General features: G+C 41.6%; 1 protein-coding gene across 1 annotated transcript in view; it reads left to right on the top strand.

Moving 5' to 3' along the window:
* Exoc2 (exocyst complex component 2) overlaps positions 1 to 23,320 on the top strand; it is a 160,727-nt gene that overhangs the window by 90,061 nt on the left and 47,346 nt on the right. Inside the window, exons 13-22 of the mRNA XM_021180205.2 lie at positions 3,022 to 3,146; positions 7,921 to 7,986; positions 8,134 to 8,291; positions 8,682 to 8,803; positions 10,203 to 10,264; positions 13,594 to 13,674; positions 14,056 to 14,115; positions 14,760 to 14,821; positions 17,529 to 17,595; positions 20,520 to 20,636. Coding sequence (XP_021035864.1) covers positions 3,022 to 3,146; positions 7,921 to 7,986; positions 8,134 to 8,291; positions 8,682 to 8,803; positions 10,203 to 10,264; positions 13,594 to 13,674; positions 14,056 to 14,115; positions 14,760 to 14,821; positions 17,529 to 17,595; positions 20,520 to 20,636 — 920 coding nt within the window. The remainder of the gene's footprint in view (positions 1 to 3,021; positions 3,147 to 7,920; positions 7,987 to 8,133; positions 8,292 to 8,681; positions 8,804 to 10,202; positions 10,265 to 13,593; positions 13,675 to 14,055; positions 14,116 to 14,759; positions 14,822 to 17,528; positions 17,596 to 20,519; positions 20,637 to 23,320) is intronic.

The raw sequence follows: 23,320 nt of genomic DNA, 5'->3' as shown, positions 1-23,320 counted from the left end.
TCCAGGTGAGTGTTCCACAGTAGCCATGCAGAGCAGTGGCAGTGCTCTAGGTGAGTGTTCCACAGTAGCCATGCAGAGCAGTGGCAGTGCTCCAGTGAGTGTTCCTCAGTAGCTGTGGAGAGTAGTGGCGGTACTCGGAACAAGTGTTCCACAGTAGCCTTGCATAGTGGCGGCAGTGGTCAGAGAGCTGAGGGGTGGAGTGATGGTGCTTTGAAATACTCCTCTTGAGACAGTGCCTTGTGACTGCTACAGTCAGGCAACTCTTCCAGTGCTTTAGTGTAAAGAGCTCGGGAGAGAGTACACAGTAGTTAACAGCCCTTGGCGCTCTTGCAGAAGGCACGTGTGTGGTTCCCAGAGCCCAGGTTCACATATGTCTGGAACTCCAGTTCTAGGGGATCCAATGCCCTTGTCTCCTTTCCATTAGCATCAGGCTGGCTGTGGCATGTGTGTTCCAGGCAACATGGTGTCTGCCATTAGTAGTTAGAGGTAGTCAGTTACTTTTAGGGAAATAGCCCTGTTGTCCATGAACTGCTTCTTGGTAGACTTGCCTTATGTTGAACTTGTCTGTTCTAGAAACTGAAGGCAGAGCATGCCCAGTTAGTCAACAGTCCACATAGATCAGGTCAGAGGTGATTGATAAGCACACGGATAATCTTCAGACTTTCACCAGGGAGTGTAAAAGTTTACAACACCCTTAGATATAAAGAACCAAGTTGGGAACAAAATTAAAAATGGGGGGGACTGGGGCCCTGGGGCAGAATGAAAGGAAAAAGATGCCCACGCCCTACCTGTTTCCCTATTCTTTGGTCAGTCTGACATGGGAAAGCTTCTATCTATCCTATCCACTCATCCCTGGGTGGGTGTTCCTCTATCTCACTCTTCAGGGGGTGGTCAAGGGGCAGCCCTGCCTGGGGACCCCCCCCCTTGCCCCCGAGCTACTTTGCTAAAGCCACCAGGGTTGTGGGAGAGAGGGAAGAGGGAAGAAGTTCCCAACACTGACCAGAGTGCGCAGTGGAACTTGAAGGAGCAGAGCAGAGACTCTATGGTTTTAGAGCTTTATTATAGAAATGCAGGGGAAAGAGAGAAGGTAGAAGAGAGAGAGAGAGAGAGAGAGAGAGAGAGAGAGAGAGAGAGAGAGAGAGAGAGAGAGAGAGAGAGAGAGAGAGAGAGAGAGGAGGAGGAAAGAATAAGACGAAGAGAAAGGGAAGAGGAGAGAGAAGTGAGAGAAAAGAGGGGTGAGAGGACAAAGGAATAAGAGAGGTATGGGCTGAGCACCCCTTTTTATGGTCTTCACTGTTGCTAGGGAACTGGGGAGGAGTTTAGCCTGTAGGTCAGAAGCTTGAGCCATTGATTACATGACTACTGACCATGCTTCTCTTGTGGAGGCTGTGGGAGGTGGTACCTTAGGCAGGGGCCGGAGTTCCAGGAGCATGAGGGAACGCCTACAATGTCATGTAGGTGAATTATGATCATCGGGGTTCAGACCTCAGCTCAACTAGAAAGCAGCCTGCAATTCCCCACAGGACCATGCCTTTTACTTAAGAGAATGAGTTTAAAACTTCCCCCCACAGTATAGAAATGCTGATGTGCCCTACCAGGCAGAGGCCCTAAGCTGGCAAAAGGAAGTTTCCATGCACATGAAGTCTTCACTCTGGTTCATAGGATGGCAGTTGTAAAAGGCCCACAAAGCCCCAGGGTTTGTTCTATGTGGTCTTGGGTTTGGGGCTTGTCTGTTGGTAAGATTTTAAAAAGCTGCTGCTTTCATGGTTCTCTGAAAGTGGCCAGGAACCTTTGCATGTATGTAACGATGTCCTTCTCAGCATTGCCTATAGCTGCACTTTCTGACCCAGTGATTCTTGTGGGATTTATTCTTACTGCATAAGTGCTGAATGAGGAGGATTTCATTTAGTGAAAGTGAATAATTTCAAATGAAATAGTCTGCAGAAATGCTTTCTGTATGAATATGAAACTCAGTGATGAGAAGTCCAGAGAGCCAAACTGAAAAATACAGCAATTTCAGGACTTTTGACAGTGAAGAGAGCATATTTATATTTGCTTCCATATATAAAAAGCACTTAACAAAGAATTATTAAAAAACCTGTTCACAGCTCTTTATCAACAGGCAAATGGGGGAGAGACATTTTAAAATAGATCTGCTGCATCCCTCTCTCATTGGGATACAATGCCAGCACTTTTTGTCTGTTTTTCTTTATTTCTGTTTACCTGGACTCTTTCTCTGCTTAGGATAGAACTCATGGTATTATGTGTTCTACACAAGTTTCAGACACTGAGCCAAAAGGCAACCCTGCCTAGGAATACCTAGTTTCCCTTGGGCCCTCCTTATTACTTAGTTTCTTTGGGTCTGCAGATTGTAGCATGGTTGTCCTGTACATTATGGCTAATGTCCACTTAAAAGTGAATACAAACCATGCGAATGTTTCTGGGTCTGAATTAGCTCACTCAGGATGATAGTTTCTAGTTCCATCCATTTGCCTGAAAATTTCATATTTGCCATTGTTTTTAATAACTGAATAGTATACCATTATGTAGATATACCACATTTTCTTTATCCATTCTTCAGTTGAGGGACATGTAGGTTGTTTCCAGTTTCTGGGTGTGATGAATAAAGCTGCTCTGAACCTGGTGAGCAAGTGTCCCTTTGGTATGGCGGGCCAGCTCTTTGCTATAGTCACCCAGGAGGAAAGTGTTTTGCAGGCAGCTAGGTGGAGGCTTTCTTCTGTACTGGGAGGAGCTTGAGCACTAGGAGATATCCAAGCCCATACCACAGTGACACACTTTCTCTAACAACGCCACACCTCCTAATATCGCCACACTAGCAATCCTTAGGATAGGGTAAAGCACTGTCCTGTGAGGACTTGGCAGCTGCTCTCCCCTTCCCTGCTGCCTGACACTGCCAGTATAATGCTGAGAGAAGTGCCTCATCAGAAGGAAGAGGTGGGGGCAGGGTCCCTGTGTTTCAGTACAAATGTATTTATAGTGTTTTATTCTTTTACCCTTTAGCATGGAGGTATAAGACTCCCCACAGAGTGGCATTTGTTGAAAAATTAACCAAGCTTGTATTAAGTCAGCTGCCTAACTTCTGGAAACTCTGGATTTCATATGTTAATGGAAGTCTTTTCAGTGAGGTATGTATACACTTCTGACTCCAGATCACTGAATTTCTAGGCTTAATACTAAGGTTTTGGTCTTTTTAAAAGTCTTAGGTGTCTAGTACCTTTACCAATTTTTTCATATTTAAAAAAATTAATCAACTTTATTTTTAAACTGGTAAGCAAATAAATACATCATATACCAAATTAGACATTTTCACATTTTTAAAGATTCATTTAAAAAATCTTGGTGATCCTTGAGTTTGCTATGTGATTGAGACTTAGTTTTCTTATCTGTAAACATAGAAGAGCAAAATTCTCTTGTACCACAGTGGTTCTAAGGGTAAATGAGATGCACATCGAAAGAGAGGTCAAGGAAGTTGATTTAAAGATTCAGAATCCAGTGGAAAATTGTGTGGATGTTTAATGTATGACCAAGCAATGAAGAACAAGGAGGCCACTGCCCTGGGGCTCAGATCTAAGTTTCCCAATGGAAAGAATTTAGTAGTCACACAAGTTATCCAGCCCCTGTCTCTGAATGAGTGTTTTATAAATCATTGCACTTTCAGAGTCAACATTAGTGAGTATAGTTTTAATATACAGATCTAGTTTCATCTACATGTACACATTGAATCTTCTCAGTGCTGTGTTTTGAGATGCTATCCTTTCTCCAATGTGTATTTTGTTATCTTTGTCAAAAACCAAGTGGCATATAGGTACCTATAGGTGTAAACAAGATTTAGTAGTATTGGACAGTAGTAGACTGATGAACGTCTACAGTAGAACAAAAGATGTCAAAGCAGATGAATGCATATGAAATACCAGTCCTATAGAAAATGGTCTGTAAGTGCCATGTTAATTATTTCCACCCAAGTGTTTTTTTGTTTTTTTGGTTTTTTTCTGGCCATTTTGAGCCTGCCAGCCTGCCTGCCTGCATTTGTTTGTTTGTTTGTTTGTTTGAAGACAGGATTTCTCTGTGTAGTGCTGTGTAGACCAGACTGGCCTTGAACTCAGAGAGATCCACCTGCCTGAGTGCTGGGATTAAAGGTGTGCACGACCACCACCTGGCTGGATCATTTCTTATAGGTGGAAATTCCAAACACAGAGTGCTTGCTTCGTTTCTTTGTAGAGTCATAAAGTTTATCTTTTCTATCTCAGTTAAAAGAGAATATACTTCTTTATAGATCCTACATAGTTAGAGTAAATACATAAATATTTGGTTATAGGAAAAACTCTGCACGTTTTTGGGGCATTTATTCTATTAAAAAGCTTAAAAGCCACCACTGGAAAGTTGCAAAAAGCAGAAGGGTTAGAAAATGTACCTACTTGGGGACTGGAGAGATGGCTTAGAGGTTAAGAGCACTGACTGCTCTTCCAGAGGTCCTGAGTTCAATTCCAAACAACCACATGGTGGCTCACAACTATCTGTAATGGGGTCTGGTGCCCTCGTCTGGTGTGTCTGAAGAGAGCAATGGTGGTGCACTCATATGCATAAAATAAATAAATAAATCTTTAAAAAAACAAAGGAAAGAAAAGAAAATGTACCCACTCAGCCAGTCTATGAGTGAAACAAGAAAGTTCATTAAATGGACATAGGCACTAGATAATTGATATAAGAGAGCTTTAAACACTGTTCACTTTAAATGTCCTTTTATTTCTAAATTGTAGAACTGTCTTATTAAGAGCTCATTCATTACAAGCTTCTAACAGTTAAAACAATAGTCACTTCTTTAAACTATTTGGGCCCATGTGAATCAGAACAGTGAAATCTGCCGTTGGGCTCACCACAAACTGGTTTTGGTCTGATTGTGCAGGAAAGAACTGAGGCTTTAATTAACGAAATGGCTAATAATAATGTCTCACCTGTAAGTTCGCTTCAAACGTAGTATATTTTAAAGTATCAAATAATCCTTATACATTAGGAATCAACATTTTAAAAGTTCCAGGGCTTAAAGCACATTTAAATGTTATTAAAAGTTTAAAAAGTTTGACTTTCTTTTAAATAGGGCAGATCTTATGAACCCTCTGTATTCTATATTGGGGTTGCTCAGGTCTGTAATATCAAAACCATCAAAAACTGATGCTATCACACAAGACTCTCAGCCATCTGCTCTCCATTTTATTGACATTGGGTCTCCAGAAAAGAGCTCCACCAGGCTTTTTAGAATAGTGTGGCATGGCATGGCGTGGCATGGCATGACATGGCATAAGCACACAAACATAAGCATATGCTTAGCATAGCAGCTCTACTCTGGTGGCTGGCCAGTCTGTCACAACAAGACTTGATATCTAGGTGATTTTGGCAGGCATTTAGATCAGCACAGATTGAAGGTAGAGCTGCTTTTGAAAGCATGTTCAGAACAGTATCCTAACCACAGTGTGCCAGGTACTGACACATACACACACACACACATGCACATTGCTATACATGTGCACACACATAGTGTACATGCATAAATCCATCCTAAAATACTCAGATACCATGTAAATAAAACAATGGCTGAGATAAACTTTACTATCTTACCCTGTTGAAGTGATCAAATAAAAGTCAATTTTCAAAAACTCATCCTAATTCTGTGAGTGTGTATCCAAGGAACAAAGCTAGGCTTCTAATGAAAGTGGTCAGTGATGGGATAGGAGGAAAAGGGACTCAGAACATAATCTCTCACCTGAGCCTTAGCATACAAGAAGTAGGCAAAGGAACTCACAGGACACACATATTTCCAAAGGGAGGTTCCAAGGAGAGCCCTGGCATGCACAGTTCCTAGCGGGCTTGGGTGTCAGTGGATTGGGTTGAGGCTGGAGACACTGTGGGTCAGCTGCCTTTTGGAGAGAATCATGGGAGGAAACCATAGGTCTGTGTGTGTGCAGGCAGAATAGGAGTGAGAGAGGTGGCAGTGGGATTGGGGAAAAAGTAGTGGGTGTAGTTTATATTCAGAGGTAGTGTGCAGGTCTTGCTGGTGAATCATAGGGAGAAATCAAGACAAGTATTCAGATATAGCAATGAAACAGGCTTCTGGCTAAGCAGGTGCTATCCACAAAGTCTCTTTCTTGAAGGAAACCTGCCAGGTTTCTGGTTTTTAGTGTACTGCATGAGAGGATCCTGTGAATTAATACTTAGGAGATAATAGGTAATTTAAGATCCCGGTATAAGTCTCAGAGGTTTTGAGCTGCAAATCCCCGTAAGGGAGATAGTATTTGAAACTAAAGGCAAAATTAGTGGGAGGTAATAGAAGAGAAAAACATTTCTCATACTCAGATCAGACAATTGGTAGCTTTCAGAAGGCTGCTGTGTATCATCACTCCGTGAGCTGAACAAAGCAGAAAGCAGAGCAGTAGAGCTCTGTGGTTTGTCTGGGTGGGAGAGAGATACAGTGTGCTGTGGTACCTTCCTGGCTGTGGCGTCATCTCACCTGGGCACGTGGCCTTCATCCTTACAACATTTAGGCTAATCCTGCCATTTCCCTGCTTACTACACTTAATACACTTTGGTATCTTATATAATAGTATATAAAAGTATTTCTCATATGTGTTAAAAACAAAAGAGATGATCCATGTTGTGCAAAGAGATTGGACTGGCATAAGGCAGTGAACTCAGGAGTTAGCTTTTTAAGTGATTATATAAACTTTTAATTTATATTTTTAAGTTTCAAAGTAAAAGTATATTTGTACAAAAAAGAATGATGAAAGCTTCACAGCTTAACATGAAATCTTAAGTCATGTAAGTTAAAGGGTATGTGCTATGTATATGAGAACTTAACATGAAACTTTAAGTCATGTAAGTTAAGGGTATGTATATGTTTGGTACTGGTTCTTAATCATCAGAGCAGCCTAACCCTTCTTGTACTCATTCATGTCAGTGATGCCCAGCTCCATAGCTCTAGCATGTGTGGTATCTGTGCACATTTAGAAAGCATGACATATTCTCACATTGACTTCACAGGAATATTGTAATTATGTGTCTCTTAACTTGAAAGGTCTTTGACATGTCTTTATACTTGGTCAACAGTACCTGAAAACTTTAAACTGAACAGATACATTTTGTATTATGTTAATGGAGTATTAGAGTTTGTTCTACAGTACTTAATTTTGTTTTGCTTCTCTACCTGAAAAGGTCATCAGCTTGTCCTTTTAGGGCATTTTTATATAGTAGTATTTGGTTGTCAGAACATTTGTTAGTAAGAAACTAGCAGAAGTCCAGTTAAATAGATTCCTCTTAACTATGAAAACAATCTCCTGTACATTACATTAAATAAAAAAAAACATAGACTTTATGAGTAAATAGAAATAATTCTAAAATGATAGAATGTATTCACTCCTAAGATACACTGCGAAGAAGACAGTGATTTATAAATAAAAATAAAAGGACAGATGTAGTGCTTGTGTTTATGATAAATATTTACCAACTTCCTTTGGCACAGATGCTGTGTGCTCTCCATTAGCTCAGAGTTTACTCTCCCTTTGTTGCTTTGCCAGACAGTGAGATGTGACGGGAAGAGTACCGACCTGGGCACGATGCACCTTGTGGTTCAGTTGCAAGTTGAGTGTTGATGGGAAATGGCACACCTAATTCACCTACGAAATTTGTAGTCTCAGCTTGGTTCTTGAGTGTGTGCCTTGATTTGTAGCAGAACTTAGAAAGACGAAGGCAAACTCCTTTTGGAATAAGAAAGGTTTTGTTTCTGGTTATATCTTAACATTCATTTAATCAGGTTAAGTCTCATGTCTTTGTGTATGGATGCTAAAGCATTTCTTAACTTTTCTAAGTTATTTCTAAAAGAGAGCTAATTTTTTTTTGTCAATTTCTTAGACGGCTGAGAAGTCAGGCCAGAATGAAAGATCAAAGAATGTGAGGCAGAGACAAAACGATTTCAAGGTGAGTGAAGGGTGAGAATGCCGACTTCTCAGAGCACTCTCTCTCCCAGCGTTATTGAAGACTTTACAGTCAAGATACTGTCTTATCATTTAGAACAAACTCTACCAGGTTGATGACCATAATGCAGTTTTGCTTTTCATTTTCTAGAAAATGATTCAAGAAGTAATGCACTCCCTGGTGAAGCTGATCCGGGGAGCTCTACTCCCACTCAGCCTTCGAGAAGGGGATGGGAGGCAATATGGCGGCTGGGAGGTGCAGGCCGAGCTCTCGGGGCAGTGGCTCGCACATGTTATCCAGACCATAAGGCAAGTGTGGGCACGTGGGAGCCATGTTCATGGAAAGGCTCAGTGGGTTTACATGCATTTGTTTGTTGTAGTGGTTTTTAAAAGTCAACACCCCAGAGTAAGATATGCTATTTAACATGTCAGTGGGGAATTTATCTTCTGTCTCTCTGTCCTGAGGCTCCTATTTCTCACTTATAATCTAGCCAAGCAGTTCTTAAGCATGTCTGGTATATGTGCTGGATGAGAGCGTCATACTGTATGTGCACCCATCTGCTGCAGAGACCCTGTACTGTCCCTGCTGCGCTCATGCTGTCATTCCTGAGCTCCGTGAGGCATCCACACAGGACAGTCCAGGCAAGGCAGGGCTGCTCGGATCCCCGTTTTCTCACTTGTGTTTTATCTGTTTACCAGGCTAACATATGAATCACTGACCGCCCTGGAGATTCCCAATGACATGTTACAGATTATCCAGGACCTAATTTTGGATCTCCGAATACGTTGCATAATGGTGACATTGCAGCATACGGCTGAAGGTATCTTAGTTTTACTGGACAAAGTTACCTGAGCTGGCTTCTTTCCAGCTTCCAAAGCCTTGAAAATGAGAGAAAAGTAGTGTTAGAGAAATTTGCACCTATTTATTCATTTATATCTGTAGAATAGAATTTTTTCTTTTTTTTAAGTATCTTTTCAAAACAATTTAAGATTTAAGGCATTGCAGAAGTGAAGGTAGATGTACTTGAAACTAAGAATATAAGAATACCTTTATAATAAATTTTAAATAGAACCTGCTGGATATAGAAATTTATGTAAAATATGGTCCCAGGTTAAAAACATGTGGATATTTTCTAAGTTGATTTTAAAAGTCACATGAAATCAGAACACCGTTAGCAATGTTTCTATGAATATTAGAAATTATACATGCTTTTCTTTATATTTCCAGAATTTTCTATATAGAGCCACTGTCTTAGTTAGGGTGCTCTTGCTATGAGGAAACACTGTGACCACAGCACCTCTTATAAAGGAAAATATTTCACTGGGTCTGCCTTACAGTTCAGAGGTCTAGTCCATTAGCATCATTGTAGGAAGCATGGCAGTATGCAGGTAGACATGGTGCTGGAGAAGAAGCAGTTCTACTTCTTGATCGGTAGGCAGCAGGAGGTGAACTGAGCTGCTAGGCTTAGTTTGAGCATATGAGACTTTAGAGCTGGTACCCAGTAACCCACTTCCTCCAATAGAACCACATCTACTCCAACAAGGCCACACCTCCCAATAGTGCCACTCTCTCTGAGCCTATGGGGGGCATTTTCTCTCAAAACACTACATCCTCCAAAAGTTATTTTTTATAAGTGACCTTTAAAGTATTAAGTGTTTAAAAAAAACAAGAATATTGTTATAAACAGCATAGGCCAGTATCATGTTTCACCAGGGTTCTAAGTGGGGAAGGCCTTGCACTGTAGAATTGGAAGTTAAAACATGTGTCAAAGGAGAGAGAATGGAATGCAGGTAAGAAGCTAAACATTCCTCCCACCTGCACCTAAGCAAGCTTGCCCTGCTGAAAGTTTAGGTAGGCGTCACTCCACGTGAGAGGTAGCCACCATTCAGGAACCAGAGGGAGGGCTCAACACTGACTCTAAGCTACTCAGAGCAGAAATCCTGGAGGGCTCATTTTGCACATGTCTAGCACTGCTGCAAAGAGTACCGAGTAAGTAATCACTGTTGTGAGTAGCTTTTCTCCTGGTAGTGTATTGCATGTTAGACTATGTGAAAAAAGCATAACTAAATCCTCAAATCTACCAATACTGAGTTTTATCTCTGTTTTCATAAACATATGTAAACGATTAAAAGCTACAAACCTATAGATGTTTTTGTCTCTGTTGAAGTTCAGTGAGATAATTATACTAGAAAATATTTGTGTCCTTGTTTTCCATGTAGAAATAAAGAGATTAGCTGAAAAGGAAGACTGGGTTGTTGATAATGAAGGACTGACTTCCCTGGTAAGTTGGAGTTCTTCTTTATTAGTCATTAGTGTTTATTATATAGAAGAAATGCTTTATGTTAATAAGGATCATATTTGTTTTACACTATACTCTGGTTTCTAGAAATTATAAAGTAATCTTAAAATATCCTTTCCTGGAGTTAGTTTTACTGACTGCTGATCACAACCATCGAAGTTAGTGAAAGCAGGGGCTTAATTCACAGGTGCATGGCCTGTAGCACTTCTTCAGTCTGCGTTGCTTTTTTATTAGAGCGGGCTTATTTCCACATCACTTAGCAACTTAAGGGCTTCAGAAAATCAGTGTTGGGGACAGAAGAATGATGTTTGCTCCCAAAGCTGAAAATCAAGCAAGACAAGAAGCACAAACTGACATGTCTAGTCTAGAAACATCCTCTGTCCGAGGGGGTTGAGAATTACAAGAGCCTTTGAGAATAGGTCTTATAATTTTCCATGTTCTCTTGCCTGTTTGAAGGGTGCTCCTAGCAGTCTGATGGGGACCTAGTCACTACTGAAACAGAGGACACAAGACAGGGGTTGCCTTTTCCCCTCACACTGGCCAGACAGCTTGTCATGCGGCCAGCCAGGGTCACGTCTGCCTTTGTGACTGCTCAGGTCTCTGTGTGGCTCTCCTGGTGGTTCCATTGACTTACTCCTCTCAGGAAGAAAATAAAGCAATCTCTGAGCTGCCATAGCCACTGTCTTAAGAGGCTGCTGGCTAGAGGGTGTCCCCGCACCCCAGGAACAATGCTGCGCAGCAGCCTATGTGGCTTCTGCCAGTGTCCTTCATGTCCTCCTTTGCAAGGGAGAGAAAATAAATTGTGGGGAGTGGAACTTCCAGTTTCTGCCAAGAATAGAGTGGCTTTGCCCCACAAGTTTTACGCCATTGGTAATCCAGGGGCAAGAAACCACACAGCATCATCTTCCCTGCCACCCTGCATAGGCTCCAGGTAGACGGACTGACTTTGGAGGTACATATAATATATAGCTCGTCACTCTCTGAGATGTAGGAAAGACTATAAAACATTTTTTATATTGATTATATGTTAAAGTCATTTAAATACTTTAGTTTCATTTTTGTTGCTGTGTTAAAATACCCTAACCAAAAGTATCTTAGGGAAAGAAAGGGATTTTTTTGCTTACAGGTCCAGGCCACAGTCCGTCCTTGAGGGAAGTCAGGGAAAGGACTCCAGGCTGTTCCTTCAGTCAAGGAACTCACTTCCCAGCTGTGAAGTAAAGTAGGAACAGTGGAAAAGGTTCTTGATGACTGGAAGCAGACTTTTATTCCCACTAGCTTTCTTGTGTAGTTTGGAGCAGCTTGTCTAGGAGGGTGCTGCCCACAGTGGGCAGTGTCCCTCCTATATCAGTTAACAAGACAACCGTCTACAGACAGCCACAGGCTGATAGATCTAGGCAGCTGTTGATCTGAGACTGTCCTCTCAGATGGCTCTCTACTGTGTCAAGGGGACTGTTAAAGCCAGCAACAAAGAGATGCTGTGCTAAATGAGTTGTATTAAATGCTCTTCCTGAGCTGTCAGACATGGTTCCTGGACTATCTCACATTGCCTGTGTGGCTTATTCTCCTTGCACACGCCACGTTTCTGAGTGGTGCTGACATAGAGGCTAGTGTACTGCATTCCCCTGAGTCAGAACCAGTCCTAGGGAAGGCCGGGGATCTGTTTGGCCTTATCCCCCCTTAATATAGAAGGAGCAGGACATGCCTTTATAGTGTGGGCTTAGAAGTAAATGTGAGTCTGTATGCTATAGAACACTGTTCACTACAAAATTTTGAACAACAGATTTTATTTGTGACATTAATGCTATAGTAACTAGGGCCGCCATGCTAATTACTTGTTTGAATTGTTTCTTACTATATCTTAAAATCTCATTTAGACAACTGTTTATTAATCATAGCAATGTTAAAGAGTATGCTAAAAGAGAATGAGTGGCTATTAAGCACTGATGAACCAGGTGTAGGAAGCTAGATATCAGCTTATTGCCTATGTATGTATCTGTTCCATATTAGTTTTGTGCAAAGGAAAACAAAAAGCCGTATGTTCAGTTTGAGAAAGTTAAAAACTTTCTCAAAATTTCATTAAACAAAAAACTGAAGAACACTCAGTCCTTTAGCACAAAGCAGGTGCTAGCTTTAGCTCCTTCCCGATCAACCAATCAGCATGCAGAGCCTCCTGTGGCCTGCCCCATAGAGCAGAGTTCTGCTGGGTAGCCTGGGTTTTGTAGAGGAACTCTAGAAAATGACTAGACTGAATATTAGGGAACATGGTCCTGGTCTGTTTATAAAATGCACAGGATTAAAAAGAACTAAACCCAGTGGGTCATGTGAACAAACAGCTGAAGTGGTGCCTCTGGAGTCAGCTGAGTCACCCTAGTCAAATGCTGGTGCAGAAGGAAGCTGGCGTGGTGCTGGTGCAGAAGGAAGCTGGCGTGGTGCTGGTGAAGAAGGAAGCTGGCGTGGTGCTGGTGAAGAAGGAAGCTGGTGTGGTGCTGGTGAAGAAGGAAGCTGGCGTGGTGCTGGTGCAGAAGGAAGCTGGCGTGATGCTGGTGCAGAAGGAAGCTGGCGTGGTGCTGGTGAAGAAGGAAGCTGGCGTGGTGGGCTTGATGGCCCTTGTTGCTCTTCATCACAGAACTTTCTCAAGAGGAAAGGAAGGGCCAGACAAGTCTGCATCCCAGCTCTGCACACTTCAACCCACTGTGTGTGTGCACGCCGAGCCTCCGGAAGGGACAGAATAAAATTATTCTGTAAATGCATGCCCTCAACAGTTACCAAAGTCCCCCCCACCCCCACCCCCAGAGACTGCTTCTCCCTTCATGGAAGCCATGCTGCCAATTCACCGTCCTTCCTTGTGGCCCTAGGTTCCTGAGGTTTCCTGCCCCAACCTGTGCTATGCCCATATCTCTCCTCCTGTTCTCAGGGGCTTTGACAAGAGAAGAGCCTTGGGGTGTCTTTCTTTAGATGTATTTCTGAGTTTTATTTTTTCTGACTTAGTATATGTAGAAAATGTGTTCCATGACGTAATTGACCTTAAGGATCTTGTACCTCCTCTAGATGGTTGTTGTAACAGGACAAGAGGTGACCTGCCTAGAATTGAGCTCGTGACTAATATACATGCAATGTAGTGTTCAAGTGTGAGCAAACGCCTTAGCTTTGCTCTTGTCAGTGAGCATAGGCTTTTGGTCAGATTGTACCTTTGTTGTTTTCTGTTCATCCGGGGACTTGTCCTTTCGGCATATTCAGCTCCATAAGTAAATACATCTATTTAGCCAGTGCTGTCTGTGTTTGAAGATATTGTTCTTTTTTTTTTTTTCCAGCCATGTCAGTTTGAACAGAGCATTGTTCACTCCCTGCAGTCTTTGAAGGGTGTTGTCGATTGCAAACCTGGAGAAGCCAGCGTGAGTTCCTGTTCCCTTCCACCTGCTTTATAAGATCTTAAGAAATCCCTGCCTGGGAATAGCGATGGAGTCACGGTGTTGTCTCTTACTAACTGCACTCATTTAGTGACCTGCATAGACATGTGGAGTTCAGGTTCCAGGGCAGGCTGAGCAGGGTGAGTCCAGCAGCTGCAGGCAGACCAGGGTCCTTGTGGCCTGACTGAATTACTGACTTGGATATGGTCAGCCAACTGGGGATCAGTACCACCATAGGTAGACATCCGCCTACAGCCAGTGTGGTTTTCTGGGGTTTAGCTTTTAGGTTTCACTTGTCAGTAAAATGTTTTGTTTTCTCAGCAAAATCAAAACATTTTTTTTTTAAATCTGAATCCTTCTTCATAGGTCTTTCAACAGCCTAAAACGCAGGAGGAGGTTTGCCAGTTGTGCATCAATATCATGCAGGTAAGTGCAAACAGAGATGTAGGCTCCGAGCCATGCGTTGATTTGTCGCTCACCTTGTTTACATCACTATGAAATGTGGGTTCTTTCATAGTCTCCTCTGTATACATGAGAGTTTAGAGTAAGATGGGCTACATGTGAAGATTAATGTAGTTGTTGTTTTAGCAGTACTTGTGTGTGTCATTTCTAGTGTGTTCTCCTGTCTGTGTCTTAATGTACTTTGTATTCAGTTCCTTTAGATTGCAGAGTAAATTAAATGAAAATCGATTGCTTGTAATTCATCTAGAGTTGTAAAGTCGTTTGACTGGAACCAGTGCTTTGTGGGTACATAAGTAAAGTTGAGCATTTGTGGGAGTAAATAAAGAAAAGACAAAAATGACTTTCTCCTAAAATATATTCTTGAACATAGTAATGACTCAAGCAAGGTGCTATTAATATTTTGTCAGTTCTATAATTAGACATTGTTGGGGTATATATTTCTACCACGTAACATATGTACTCACCTATGCACATGCATACATACACACATTCTTATTAGACACACCTCTCCCCCAGACAGTTCTGCTTTAATTTATTAAAAATTGTTTTAATATTCAAACAGATTGATATCTGAAAAATTGTATCACTGAGACTCTATTTTTATCCAGGTTTTTATATACTGCCTAGAACAACTGAGCACCAAGCCTGATGCAGATATAGATACTACTCAGTAAGTAAATGTGGAATTGATCTCATTGGTGCATTTGTGGAATGCAAACATTTCATACTGAGGTTGGGTCTCACAGGAAGCCTCGGTTGTCATGACCTTATTATATGCTTGGCTGCTCCCTGTCTCTGTGCTCCCCAGCCTTCTGAGTCCTCCTAACTCTTGAAAGACACTTGTAGTTCTCTACCAACACTATTGCATGGAGCATCAACATAGTGTTGCTGTCCTCCTTTCTATGGCAGGCCGTTGTCTGGTGGACACTCAGTCTGTGAATCTCCTGTGTGCTGTCCTGCTGGATGACACTGTGCATGTAGAACCCTTTGTGCACCTAAGACTCCTGCTTTAACATAGTATCAGCTGAAGAAGCTTGCTATGTCACCTCTGGTTTTTCTTCAGGAATATAACTTTGGCATAGCTCTTTTATTTATCTTTATTTCATTTGTGTCAAGCATAGTGCAGAGTAATTTTCCTTCCAATACAAGTCACACATATTAAAAAGTAAAACAGTTAAAAATAAATTGTAAAATTCATAAGAAAAAAACCACAGTATCAGACTAAAGTGTTTGAATATAGTTAGCGATTTGAGAATTTTTCTGTTTTCTGATATTAACTTTTGCTCTTCAATATATAAAACTGTCACCTTCAGTGACCAGATCTCTTTTTTTTCAATTTATATATATGTGCTCATACCTTGTGTGCTTGCATGCATTTGTGTGTGTGTGTGTGTGTGTGTGTGTGTGTGTGTGCACGTGCGTGCGTGTGTGAGAGAGAGTGAGAGCCTATAGGCACTTTGGGAACAAAAGTAGATGATGGAGGTTCTTCTCAGATAGACCTCTGCCATATTGAGGCAGTGTCAGTCTTTCACTTGAACCCAGAGCTCACTGACTAAGCTTGTCGAGCCAGCCCATTTCCACCAGTCATGTGCTTAACAGTCCAGGGTTGGTATTATACCTACCTGGTATTCACATGGGTGCTAGAGGTTTGACTCTGCTCCTTATAACTGTGCACAAACACTGAACCCACGCTTATCTCCCCAATTCCACATTTTTAATGCTTATAGGTCTTTTTTTCTTTTTGTCTTTATTTTTTATTTACATTCTAGTCATTGTCCCCCACTCAGTCCCCCCCTTGCACAGTTCCTCATCATATTCCTTCTCCCCACTTGCCTCTGAGAGGGTACTCCCCCTTCTACAGGCCTCCCCCTTCCCTGGGGCCTCAAGTCTCTCGAAGATTCAGCACATCTTCTCCCACTGAGGCCTGACCAGGCAGACCTCTGCTATATTTGTGCCAGGGGCCTTGACCTAGCCCCTCTATGCTCCTGACTGGTAGCTCAGTCTCTGGGAGCTCCTAGCGGTCCAGGTTAGTTGATGCTGCTGGTCTTCCTATGGGATTGCCCTCCTATTCAGCTTCTTCAGTCCTTCCCCTAATTCAACCATAGGGGTCCCGGACTTGAGACCATTGGCTGTGTGTAAGTATCTGCTTCTGTCTCCCTTAGCTGCTGGTAGGGCCTCTCAGAACAGCCATGCCAGGCTCCTGTCTGTAAGCACATCATAGCATCAGTAATAGTGTCAGGCCTTGGGGCCCTCACATGAGATGAATCCCAAGTCTCTTCTCCATTTTTGTCCCTGCAGTTCTTTTAGACGGGAACAGTTCTGAGTCAGAAATTTTGACTGTGGTTTAGTAACCCTGTCCCTCCACTTGAGGTCCTGTCTAACTACTGGAGGTAGATTCTTCGAATTCCCTCTCTCTAATGTTGGATATTTTGGCTAAGGTCATCCTCATTGGGTCCTTAGAGCCTCTTACCTCCTGGGTCTCTGGTATTTTCTAGAGGGTCCCCCCATCCCCTACCACACCCCACACCCCTACCTGACCTTGTTCCCCTTTCCCAGGTCTTCTTTGACTTGACTTTTTGTATGAGACTCATTATTCCAACAGAATACTGTATTTCTATTCGCAGCCTTGATTTCATTGATTAAATCAATCTTGTTACTTTGCTAAAATTCCTGTTTCATACATTGCTGAATTCTAAGGTGTATTGCAGGCATTTCTGAACTTTTTCTTCTGCTGTATTTATTCAAATATACTTTATTTCAGTTAGTGCTATTTTAATTACCATTTGTTTATATTTCAACTCTTACTAGATTGGTATCTTTTTTTTCTATTTTTTTCTATTTTAGCATATTACTTGCTATTTCATCGTGTTAGACTTACGTACGAATTCAAGTCCATCAAGTTAAGGAAAAATTCTGTTAAGGTGTCACTTATGATTCTGTTCAATTGATAATTAATTAATGGGCTAGCTACTCTGCTCTCCCCTTAGATCCTATTATGGTTTTCATTGCTTTTGAGTTATAAACTAATTTCTTAGCTCACCTTTAAGTAGGTTTCAAATCTGAAAGTGGGTTTCAAATCTTCCCCTGGAAATTCTGAAAGGCAGAAACATTTTAATTATATGAGTATTATTTGATTTTATGGCATTTAGTAGTTTATTTTTAAACATAATGCAGTCACTTGAATATTGAGAATGTCCCCAAATAAGTTTTATATGGCTCAGAATAAAAGATAGTCCTTAGTGCTTTTTTATGATAATAATAATTAAGTACAAAGAAAATCTACAGAGAGTTATACAGCCATTTTCATCAAAATATTTGGGGTCATTGGTTTTGTGTCAGTTTTAATTATGACTGTGTTTTGCCTCTTCTGCATTTAGTCTTTCCGTTGATGTTTCTTCTCCTGATTTGTTTGGAAGCATCCATGAAGACTTCAGTTTGACTTCAGTAAGTAAAATGGCAAGCACAGAGAGTGAAGTGTATCATGCTAAAGGGAGTGGCTGTGGTAGTCAGCATAAGTCACTTGAGCCAGAAGCATCTTCCCATGTTAAGATGGCCACTGTGGCCACTGCAGTATACTCTTGGACTATATTAAGATGTATAAAAATTTCTGTGTATTTAACACTGAAGAAAACTTTAGCTGGAGTTAGATAAACAGACACAATGCAGCACCTGCATCATGAGTGTTAAAAGTGCCTCGGCTGTTTCCTGTGGCTGCAGAGTTGCCTGGGTGGACAGGTGGGGAAGCATTAGGCATGACATTTCCTTCCTGGCATTTGCCCTTCCAGCCTTCTTTTTTCCTCCCAGTCCCCTCTTTTATTTGAACATAGGTTATATGACAAAGCCAAAACCAAATCCCTGTAAGCAATCTGATAGAGGCATTTTCTCAATTGAGGTTCCTCTTCCTAGATAACTCTAGCTTATAGGAAACAAAAACAAAACAAAACAAAACAAAAAACAGTAAGAACAAGTGTCAAGTGCTAAGGGAAGCCATGAAGTGGGTTGAAACAGCTGTTCCATGTGAATCTAGGAAGAAAGTGCAGTAGAGGAGATGGACCTGAAGGAAGGAGCCTTTGAAACTCAGAATGTACCAGCCACCTATTCCAACTATGCTTTTGTTTTCTTGGTCTCTCAGAAGGAGCCTTATTAATGCACAGTGACCTTTCTGATCTTTGTTCCCTTCCCAGCTCCCAGCAAACACTGTGTAACCCATCAGCCATGTCCCAGCTGATTTGTGTATACCCTGACTTGGAGGGCTACTCCAAGCCTCCCATCTTCTCTAGAGTTGGAGGAGAGCAAGGTGCATCAGGTTGTCAGCAGTTGCCCAGGGTTTTCACTTTCACTCCTCACAACAGCTTACCTGTCCACTCACTTCCCAAGTTATGTTCGTTTGTCTCCAAAATCTGTGCCTGTGTTCTTCCCTAGTGGAGGGATCTCATCAGATCTGACTTGTGTTCTGAGAGGACCCAGATCCTCTCAGGGTTATATTATCCAGAAGGAAATGGATAACATTGAAAAAGATCTAGATTTTGAGTCAGAAGACTTTTTATTCACAGTCTCAAGAGTTCATTGCTGGTGCTGACTAGGAGTACAGAGAAGTACTACATAAGACTCATTCCTTCATATACAGGGACTATTATGGTCAAATGTACGTCTCTATGCCAGGTACAAACAAACTTCAGATTAACCATCTAAGCTTAAGAATTAGATTCTTGTTATTCTGTTTTCTTCCCACTTTCATTTCGTGTAATGTTCAATATAACATACACAAACAAAATGTACTTGCTGAGAGCTAGTCTTTAGATTACTGAAGTAGCTCTTCTCACTCTGAACAGGGTCCAGAAGTCTTGTAATGGGGAAACCAAGTCAGCACAGCTGGGGAACAGGGCAGGATAGACTTGCACACTCAACTAGAATGGAAGTCTTAATCCTACAAGACTGGTAAAGGACGGGCTTGAAGCCACTTGAGACATTGAGGGGTTCCGTGTGTTTGGAGTAGCTGCTGCAAAGTCATTTACTTCCTGCACTATGAGAAGAATGTGTTATGATAAAACAGAAGGTAGCAGAAGGGAAGATGGCCTCACATGCCCAGCTAGCTTATTTTCTCTGCCGCTCTGCCATGTATTCACTTTAGAAAAATAATGTCATAGACAGTATGACTTCCTCTGGCCTTTTTTTATATTCCATTTCCTATCTAAAAGTTATTTCAGGGCCCCTAGCAGCAGCCTTCTGTTTTTCTGGGTTATTTAATGGTGCTGTAGGCTTTATGTATGTCTGTTGATGACCAAAACTGGCAGTTAGTAGACTGCGTTGTGCTGAAAATAATGACAGGCCCTTGTAATGAAGAAGTGAGGAGATGTATAATTACCAGAAGATGGATTGGCTTGCTTATTGACTTTAGAGACTCTAGTTCATCCTTTAGTCCTCACGCCTCAAAGAGCAGGAACGTCTGTTTCTCTGCATTTTCTCCCCTGGAGTACTTAACTGTAAATTACTCTGATTCTGCACAGAAAGAGTAACCAAGTGTGGGTGAGAACTGTTCCTGGAAAGTGGTTTTGCCTTAGTTTTCGTCAAGGATCTCCACTGAAGGCGCTGGATGAGTCACCATTCCAGAGAATGCCTCCCACCTATAGGAGCACAGGCCCAGACTGCCCTGAAGTGAACCACAGCAGCAGCAGAGCAGGGGCCATTCCTAGAATTTTATTTACAGATAGAGTTCTTCTGAACTGTAAAAATCCACTGTATTCATTACACTACAATTACAGTCTAATAATTTTGTAAGGAATTGTTTAGGTGGACAGAGCCTTGAAGACTGTAGCAGCAGGAGGCATTCTTCCCCTCCCCCTGCCTTTTGGGGAGGCTGGCATGGACATGGGATGGGACTGGGCCTCAGGACACTGGGCCAAGGAGGGAACAAGGAGCCCTTCAGATAGATAGTATGGCATTAAAATGTTCTCAAGTTGTGGATGATTCATAAACCATTTTCTAATAGTTCCTACACTTTATTTAGTTATTCATAATACCAACTTGTGTGGCCTTTGTGTACATAAAATGTTAAATGGAACATTTGACTCTTCTCTTTGGAGGATATTGGAAGCAGGACACAGAGCCTTGAGCATTCCAGAAAAGGTTTCACTCTTGAGATTCTACCCCAAATCTCTGTTTAAATCCTCAGTGTAAATGTAGTAACAGTTAGTGGAATTATAATATGCTTCTCTGTGTATTAATTTCAGGAAATAGCCAAGAAAACCAAGGCATAGGATATTGATGTTAAAGGGCAGAAGCCTATCACTGTACTTGATACAAGATCAGGGTTATCTCTTAAATTCACCAGTACTGTCTAAGTTTGTTATGGTCTGTTTGAATTACAGGAGCAGAGGCTTTTGATAGTCCTGAGTAATTGCTGCTATTTAGAACGTCACACCTTCCTAAACATAGCAGAACATTTTGAAAAACACAACTTCCAGGGAATAGAGAAAATAACACAGGTAAGTGCTTTGTAGTTAGTAGGCAAGTCCAGCGCTTTGCCACATCATCGTCTCAGCACCTCTTGCCTCCCTGTACCCTAGTTTCCCAGGTCCATGCTCACTCTTCACCCTACCCATCTGAGAATGATTTCCTTCCTCACTTTAAGTTGTTAATGTAACACTGCTTTACTCAGGAGCAAAACTTTCTGATGGTTGAACGGGTTAACTTAACCCTGTTCCAAAAGTCTGTTCAAAGGTCAGGCAAGACAATCAGGAGAAAAGAGTCAAACCTAAATCTAAGAATCTAACCCATTGACTCCTGATGGAAGAAGCCTTGAGGCACTGCTGAGAGCAACCCTGATCCTAACTGCAAGGGATCACTTCCTGCTGGTCCAACCTCTGCCTCAAGTCTTCTCTTCCCGACTGCAGCCCTCCCTTTGCTAGTCTGCTTAAGCACATCCTGTTCTCCAGCTGCTGGCCCTTCCTTCCTTCCTGACTTCACTACAACTTTTGCTTGCTTTGCGCTCCGCCTGCTGGATGTAGGCAAAAATGTGCATGTGCATGCAGATCAGTGAAACCAGTTTTGTGCTTTAGAATGTTTGCTGTCTTGTTTATAGTTTTTCAAATAAGCAGAAAGGGAGAGAGAGAGAGAGAAAAAAAAAAAAAAAAAAAAGAAGAAGTTCCTTGCTGCTAAAGGTTGGCTAGTTCCTGAGCAAAGTTTATCAGATTTCTGGGTAAAACTGAGCCACTGTCCAATGCCAGCACACTTTTCTCAGTGAAGAAAAGAAGAAAGATAATCATCTCGTTAATCATATAATCAGAGTTTACTCTCAGTGGACCATCTACTTTTTATAAATGATGCTTCCAGTTCATAAACTGGCTTGGGTTTTTTTTTTTTTAAATAAATGAAAATGTCAGAGTGGGTGGCTCTGTCTTGTTTTCCTGCCTTTCGTAAAGATTAATCATCCTGCTGATAAATGTTGTGACTTGAGGCTTTGAGGTTGAATGTCTAGCTTATTTCCAGAAAGCTTTCATGTTCATAATTACAAGATCTATGCAAGAGGGAGGAGGCGCTTTGTTTTTATTCAGTAAAATCGTAACGTGACTGTATGTACATATGCCGAACTTTATTGTTTTTGTCCTTAATGATGTGTGACATCATTAAGAATTGCATATGAAAGAAGCAATGTTTGACATTTAAGTTTTTGTGAAATAATAAGCAGAAATTATGTTGCTTTACTTTATACTATTAAGAAGCAAAATGAAACTAATATAAAGGAAGGTTTTTGATCTCTTTTCCAGTCTGTGTCTGAATCACAGAGAAAGACAATATGAAGGCCCGGGGAGAGCGCAGAATAAGCAGTAGGCTTTTTGACCACTCAGCAGTATGAGCTTTAAAAAAATTATTTCTTGAGTGTCTTGAAACTATTCAGTTGTGGCTGCAGTGACTACAGTAAAGCAATGTGGACCGCAGCACGCCCACTGGCTGTACTGTGTGCCCTGTGCTGAAGCTCTCATTTTCATGGTGTCAAGCAAGAAAAACCCACTTGCTCTGAAGAAAAAAATAGGTCACTCATAGCCCTTATTTTTCACAGTTAATGATATACTCAAGGAAATGAAACTAATTGATTAATGTGTATCATTTTAACATGCAACACTAGATAAGACTATCCCTGTAAGGTTCCACCTTAAAGCAGGCCCCTTGAGGGACTCACAGGCCTCTGTAACTTCTGGGTCACAGGGAGCAAGTGCTGCGTGCCTAGAAAGTTCCACCTACTCATCCATTTTCTTGTTGTATTTGTTAAAGATCTAATTACACATATGTGCACACACACACACTCTTGACTTTTTTTTTAATTTATTTTTTAATTAGATATTTTCTTCATTTATATTTCAAATGCTATCCCAAAAGTCCCCCAGACCCTTGCCCCCCCCCAACTCCCCTACCCACCCACTCCCACTTCTTGGCCCTGGTATTCCCCTGTACTGAGGCATATAAAGTTTGCAAGACCAAGGGGCCTCTCTTCCCAATGATGGCCAACTAGGCCATCTTCTGCTACATATGCAGCTAGAGACACGAGCTCCGGGGGTTACTGGTTAGTTTTTATTGGTTCTTTGTGAGTTTCACATCACGCTCTCCAGTCCTGCTCACCTCCCCACCCCTGCATATCTTCCCTTTGCTCTTGCAATCTACCTCCCCCTCTCAAATACACACGAACAAACAAAAGCAAAGCATAGAAAACTATCTCATCATGGAAGGATGAAAATGTCACAATGTGTGCCATGGTATACTGCCTCTGTCCACACACTTTCACTTTCAAATGTTCATTGCAATGACCTAACTATATTTTTGAAAAGGAGAGATAAAAATCAAAGTCATCTTTAATGTACTAGAGTAAGTATTTATTTAATAAGACATATTCCTTGTGACTTGTCCTGTCACCCCCATAGTAAACCTAGACCTGTCCCGAGTCACCCGCATTCACACACAGTGGATCCATATCTCGTCACTCCCCGTCTCTGACCTCATGTGGGACCCTGAGATTTATAAGCTCCTGGTAATACGTACCCATGTTGCTTTGTGGGGGCCTGATCACATTGTGTTTTGATCATCGTTTCCCAGCATAATTTTTTTTCTTTTCTTTTTTTTAATTAGGTATTTTCCTCAATTACATTTCCAATGCTATCCAAAAAGTCCCCAATAC

This window comes from Mus caroli, chromosome 13 (assembly GCF_900094665.2).
Source record: "Mus caroli chromosome 13, CAROLI_EIJ_v1.1, whole genome shotgun sequence".
NCBI lineage: Eukaryota > Metazoa > Chordata > Mammalia > Rodentia > Muridae > Mus > Mus caroli.
This window is presented reverse-complemented; position numbering and strand designations above follow the sequence as displayed.